This window comes from Mizuhopecten yessoensis, unplaced genomic scaffold (assembly GCF_002113885.1).
Source record: "Mizuhopecten yessoensis strain PY_sf001 unplaced genomic scaffold, ASM211388v2 scaffold4373_1, whole genome shotgun sequence".
Lineage (NCBI taxonomy): Eukaryota > Metazoa > Mollusca > Bivalvia > Pectinida > Pectinidae > Mizuhopecten > Mizuhopecten yessoensis.
In genome coordinates, this window is record NW_018405513.1 from 59,569 (window position 1) to 66,526 (window position 6,958).

The following is a 6,958-nucleotide window of genomic DNA, read 5'->3' on the forward strand; positions in this document are numbered from 1 at the left end:
GAACTTTGTTTAATTTTTTTTATCACTTCCTTTCAAATTTGGTATGGTAATATTTGAAGCAATAATGTATAACATATTTAACGCTTTCTTCTGTTGAGTTTCAACTTTCCGCGATTTGGTGTATCACACTTGACATAGTTACACTGTACTTTATTTTTATCCCTTGCTTTCACCGAAACGGGGGATATTAATCTGTGTTTGTCCGTCTGTCACGCTTCGTTTCCGCGCAATAACTGCAAAAAATATTACCTGATTTTCTTCAAACTTGGTAACAGGGTTAAAAGCCTTAAAGGCTCGACCAAGTTCGATGACAACTTTCAGCGGACTTTATTTGGCGGAGATATGTCCCCTTGCATTTACTCTCGCAAAAATTATCCGATTGTCATCAAACTTAGTATCAGAGTTCAACGCATTAAGGGCTCGGCCATGTTTGACAACCAAACTTTAATCAGACCAGATTTGGCGGAGTTATGGCCCCTTGGTCTCAACAGCACGATACTCACATGTTTAAACCTAACGTCAATAATGTTACCTACAATATGTCCTGCAAGCGGGGGATATAAATTCCACGAATTTTTTCTATTGTCGTTTACTTTTTCTTGTTCACGCACTACGCAAACTACAATTGTTCTGCGATTTTTATCTAACTACTTAGTTGACTTGAATGCTTTGAATGAGTTCTTAAATGCTTTTTTGGGCAGAGTTATGCCCCTTTTTTATTGCCAAAAAAAGAGCATTCCGTCGTAATATGTTACTGGCCAAATATCATCACCCTGAATCGTTTGGTTATACAGAAGAAGTCGTTTCAAGGTCTTTAGGACAATTGACCCTGTGACCCTGAATATTGGCGGAGGTCATTAATTTGAAAAACTTGATAACCCTTCATCCCCCATGCTACTTGCCAAATATCATCACCTTGGACATTTTGGTTATATAGAAGAAGTCGTTTAAAGGGGATAAAAACCCAATTTCATTTTCACATATTTTGCATTTTTTGGGGACATTATTCATTAAATATCCCTTCCGTAAAATGAAAAATATTTTGAAAACATCAAAAGTTGCGAAAATCAGCAAATTTGTAACCGGTATTGAAAATCTCAAATACAAGTTAGCACGAGTTATCGTTCGTTAAACCGGAAGAGCTGTGACGGCATTTGCGACGACCGTCTGTCACAACAACTACTGAACTAGTTGGTACCGGGGCTATGGATTCCGTGGATTTTAGTGACAACGAGGATATTCCAGAAGTTTCCTTCACACTGGACATTCAGCCATACCTGTATGAGCCAGACTGCACCGATTTAGAGGTTTTAAGTGAATCTGAATCGTCTGAGTTGGATGTTAGTGACGACGAACAGGCTCAGGAAACCGGCAGTATGGCTTGCGTCAATACAGATGCTACACCAGAATGGTTCGTTTAAGCTCGATTTTTCAATCCTTGGTACCAATTTATCGTGAAATACATCTTTCTTTAATTGTGATTAGGTTTTATATACTTTTAAGCCGACTTTAAATATAAAACATTCATCTTCAGCTCTGTTAGTCTGGAGCATGTTAAATATCTGCTATCCCTGTGATGGAAGGCCTGCTGTATATTAGTATACGGACTCGTTAGAGATAATTTTATTGAGTCAATTGTTTAAATTAAAAGTGTAGGAAGGTGCATGCCATGAATGCTGCTAACGTTTTACTTCAAATCTTTGTTTGTGGAGGCCAGCATTATGTACAGAAATAAATTTCCTAATTTAGCTAGATCTTGTTACAAAATTTTGATACTATGATATGCACCTTATAAAATATACAGTAAGCCATATAGTTAATACTAAAAGTAATCCTGATGACTGCATAAACACGTAGCTATAAGTATACTTTTTCAGAATGAAATATCATATAACTGGCTTGATCCAATTTCTTGAAATGTCTCCATGCTGGCATGACTGGAATAAATCTCCATGACCCTCATGAATGACAGTGATGTGGTTCAGGATACTGGTCCACTTCTGACGTACAAGTTCTCCATTTCCCTCGCTGCTGGCAGCACACCAGTAAACATGGTTACTGACAGACCTGGCCCAGAGTCCTGCTTGGGCATATTTCTTGGACTTTCCAAGGGTTTCCAACTTTTTGTACACACCTACCAATTTATTTTTTATTTTTATTATTTTTTAAATGACAAACTTTGCCTACAGCTCTCAAGTATCATATGATTGATTTCTGGAGGAGATACTATAAAAACAATGCATGCTCCACGTACAAAGTTGTATATCATGTACATTGTATGTAGTGGTTAAATTACTTTTTTAATGAACAAACCTTTTGCAACATGCCAGACATCAAACCAGTGGTTAACTGTTGGATGGTCAGTTCTCAAGTACTTTTTGACCTGAGAATGTCTGTCGGTCACTATGTCAGTCACTTGTACACCATCATCTTGTAGAAACTGCAGACACCTCTTTAGACCTTCAAGCTCCATGTTGTAGGAATTCTTCACTTCATTTGACTATAATGCCAAGAATGTATCAAAATTATGATTTTAATTTATTAAAGTAATAATTTCGGGTAATCACACATGCATGTACAAAGGTTCCAAAAATCTAAGTAAGTGAATAGCTGGATCCAATTTAAGAAAGTTGACCTATAGCTATCCTATAGCTATGCCCACACTATATACATTTCAAATTCATTTTCATCAGTAAGGGCTACCAACAAGTAGTTTTATAAAATGAACTTGGCCCCTGTTGATAAGTTGATTGAATTATTTTTTAAATTGCATACATGTGTTGATATATTTTGTAAAGTGATAATTAAATAATAAAATTTAAACATTTGATATAAATGTATACATATGTATGTAATTCAATACTTTTTGCTCACCTGAACAAGTTGTGTATCAACCACTTTTGCAGTCTGGACATCCATCACTGTGTAACTGCCATACTTGGCAGTATGGCCAGGTGATGAACATCTAGCATCTCCTCCAAGTTTGATTGAACTGCCATTTCTCTTAATGTTAGCCATATACACAGATTGCTGAAACTGCCAGCATGACAAAGTTGAGGGTACAATGTATGTACTTTGCAGTCTGTTGTAGGTAGTCAAACTTAAACCCCAAATTCCTGCATGTCGCATGAAATTGAAAGTTTTCACAGGGCTATTCCACTGAAAAACACTGCACTAGCAATGATAAGGTTCCCCGAAGGCATAGACTGTGAAAATGGCTGGCTTGACCACTGGTACACATGTGCTACATACACTAACACATGTTCCAATAAATGTTTTCACATGGTCCAAATTCCTCCTGTTGCATGTAGGACACAAATCTAAAAGTTCTAACAAAGACTGTTCAAATACAACATACTTCCTGGCTTTATCTGGCTCAGTATTTCCTGCATCCATGCGATTACAATTATTTTCCGTTATATCCGCACCATCTGGAATCCAGTCTGGGTCTGAATCATCACAATTCATTTGGTCTTCAGCTGGCTCACAGTCAGTTTGGCAATTCATGTTTTCCATGTCATTCATTTTAGTGGGTGTTTTCTCTCGGATTGGCTTTTGACACTGGGTACTTGATGTGTTTGTGCTACAGGTAGCCTGAACTCCACAAGACTTGGACTTGCCATTATTCACCTGAACCTGGAGACTTACATGTCTACGTTGCTGAAATATAAATGAAAAAGTTGTAATATAGATATTTTTTTTTAAATCAAGAGATATATGTGAAAATAATATTTGTACAATAGCATAAATAAATATGCATCTATAATTTATATATATATGTACCTAGGGCAAGGCATGTTTGTTTTGAACTTCTACAAATTACTCACAACTAGGCTATAGGTGGTTTGACATCCAGTTGAATAAACATCCATCGGTTGATCTGGACCCACACATTTGTCGATGGTGTCTGGGTCAGTCTGTGTGTCTGTGTGGCACTGGTCTGGTCTGTATCTAATGATACGCTCATTTGGGTCATCATTTTCATCACTGGTATTTTGTAGGTTAGTGATCTCAGCTAAAACCTATACACGGAAATGTCGGATTAATACCATATTTCCGTAAAATACACGTGTTTACATGTATTGAAGTATTTCAATACAAACACTAACCGCGCATCTTGTTTATTTTATAATCCGATATATACCTAGCCGTCATTATACATGTCATTCTATAAACATGGCCTGTTATCTTCTTTTGAATAGACGTATATATATGTCTATGATTTTAAGGAAATTTATACCTTTTACCATATTATAACGTGGTACAAAATGCATTAAAATATGTAAAGTATTTGACGCATGCCTACCTCAAGTATCCGCCTTTTCCGCACGACATTGCTCCTTACTCTTTTCCTGTTCGGTGTTTCGTACAGGCCCTCAGTCTTGGAGGTTAAAGGGGTTGACGTATGAACCAAACTGCTTGAACACTTCGGTGAATAATCAAAAAGTGTTGGTATCGCTTCCGGATTTAATCTCAGACTTTGAGGTTCAAAGCCTATCGACGACATCAATCGTGGATCTCTCACGAAGCTGCCTGGTTCAAAATGGTTTTGACAGAGTCTCGTGTGTATTGAAAATACTGTTACAGTTCAGCGCAGCTCAGTGTACCATGTTTGTTAACGTTTTCCGGACGACTGCTTCCGAATTGACAGCTGGCGCGCTTTCCGGTCGTCACAAATGACGTCACAGCCAAAGGGAAGTAACTGCGTACATACTCTGTGCTTCCCAAGGTGTACGATTAAACGGGCGGTTTCCAAATAATAAATTATGCACAAATACGGATTTTTCTTTGAAAAAATAGAATGAAAACTAATTATAATATGTTTTATTAATATTTTGACACTAAAATTGACGTGTTTTAGCATTTGGTGGTTGTTCACCTTTGAAGGTTTTTAAGACAATTGACCCCTGTGACCTTGAATATGTGCGAAGGTCATTCATTTGAACAAACTTGGAAGCCCTTCATTCCTGCATGCTACTGACCAAGTATCATCACCTTGAATCTTTTGGTTATTCAGAAGAAGTTTTTTTTTTAAATATTTCAACATATTTGACCCCAGTGACCTTGAATATGTGCAAATTTCATTCATTTGAACAAACTTGTTAGCCCCTTATCCCTGCATGCTACTAGCCAAATTTCAACACCCTATGACTCTTGGTTATTTATAAGAAGTTGTTGAAAGGTTTAAACATATTTGACCCCTCTGTGACCATGAAAATGGGCGAATGTCATTCATTTGAACAAAATTAGTAGTGCTACATCCCAGCATGGTTATACAGAAGAAGTTGTTTGAAGATTCGGGCAAGGTGAGCTTACATTGGCATTAAACTCGTATTGCTGGTCTGGAAAATCATTGATGATTTCAACATAAATGCATTACCAATTGTTTCTTTTATGAGTGGTGATGTATGGTAAGACTATAAAAAGACTTCAAATATTTTAGTTATTTCGTTCATATTCTCAACAACTGGTTTTCAAAAGCTGATGAAATTTTAGACGATGAACCGGTTATTTTTCATCCTTCCGGAAAAACCCCATTAAGGCCAATGAAGTATGACGTGTCTGTGACGTCATAGTATGATAATCTCTGAACGAAGATTCATGCACGCTAGTATCACACCGCCTGGAATATCAGTCAGAGTCCTTTAGTCGTAAAAAATAAATTTGTGATTTTTATGATTTCGAAATCTAGAAACATTCCTGGTCAAAAATAATATAAAAAGTATGTCAGTCCGTCAATATTTGACGATTTGACGCCACTTTAAAGAGTATGCTATATGACTTCTGACGTTGATCACAACGTCATTATTTCCGACATTACTGTTAAGTTTGATACAAACGTCACCGGTGGTTAACAGTGTATGTATAGTAATTTTTACGTGGCATTTCTGGCTTCACTCCAGAGGTTCAAGCATGATTTAAAGAGAAAGTCATTTAAATTGGAATAATTAAATATGTTATTAAGTCATACACAAATATTGAAATGTGAAAACAAATAGGGTCCCATATGACCATGGGACAAATAACACTTTTGTACTTTTAAACGTTATAGACTCACATTTGTACAGTTTCATTTCGGTTATAGCTGTGACAAAAATATGTTTACAGCGAGTTTTGGAATGACCGTACATGAAATTAAGTGGTGAGAGTTTTGGAAGGACCGCAGGTGTAATTAAGTTGTGTGAGTTGGGAATGACCGCACATGAAATTAAGGTATGCGAGTTTTGACGTTGCAAGGATGGTCACTGTCTTATTAAAATCACGTCGCCACTTTGAATATCAGTCATGCCCAGTTCAAAGTGTTTTCAATGTACTGAAGAGATTCTTTCTTTGAATGCAACAAAGAAAAAAATCTAGAAAATCAAAACGTCCTGGCTGTTTGAATAGTCACCATTTTTATTTTTTATTTCTCTTAAGCGTATATTCTTGCAACACTTTGGATAAAACTCGTACAGGAATTAAATATAAACTTTATTTATTTTTACAACAAGTATGGAATATGTTATTTCAGCTTATATGAATGACATTTGTTGGCATGGATATTAGCGAGCAGTGTGCCTTACTGTAGCAAGAAACCGGGTACCCAGAGAAAACCCCATACCTTTTCATGTCCGATCGGGGAATTGAACCCCGGCTGCCTTGTTGAAAGCGAAGTGCGCTATACACTTCATCACCCGACCACCCAGTACAGTACATACATTATCTGTGTATTTGACTATTCTATTTCAGTTGGAAATGGAGGTATGCTTAGCTGCAGACTTTTCCCATGTAAATATTTAAGGTCGATGAGGTAATTTGTGGAAAACTTTAAAATATTGATGTTTCAATTTAGTGATTGTTTTTCTCAAAAAATTGTTAAACATCAATTTCAGAAAATAAAACAGGCATTGTTGTTCAGGCACAGAATATGCTATTCCTATTTTTATTACTATTTTTGATTTTATTTTTGTAGATAATA

The 6,958-nt window shown here is 36.4% G+C and overlaps 1 protein-coding gene across 1 annotated transcript; it reads right to left on the minus strand.

Annotated features, from left to right (window-relative positions):
* Window positions 1–1,886: 1,886 nt before the first annotated feature.
* Window positions 1,887–3,507, minus strand: LOC110448878. The gene is made up of 4 exons (XM_021495358.1): window positions 3,359–3,507; window positions 2,875–3,100; window positions 2,314–2,500; window positions 1,887–2,134 (listed from the first exon to the last, which is right to left on the minus strand). Exons 1-4 carry the CDS (start codon window positions 3,505–3,507, stop codon window positions 1,887–1,889), a joined length of 810 nt encoding a protein of 269 aa, XP_021351033.1.
* Window positions 3,508–6,958: the final 3,451 nt, after the last annotated feature.

What these genes read in the sequence shown, in the direction of transcription:
- LOC110448878 (XM_021495358.1), bottom strand. Translation starts at nt 3,507, where the DNA reads ATGAATTGCCAAACTGACTGTGAGCCAGCTGAAGACCAAATGAATTGT. An exon ending in GAGCCAGATAAAGCCAGGAA is followed by an intron (nt 3,101 to 3,358) that starts GTATGTTGTATT and finishes TTGGGGTTTAAG; the next exon opens with TTTGACTACCTACAACAGAC. An exon ending in TGTCTGGCATGTTGCAAAAG is followed by an intron (nt 2,135 to 2,313) that starts GTTTGTTCATTA and finishes ATAAATTGGTAG; the next exon opens with GTGTGTACAAAAAGTTGGAA.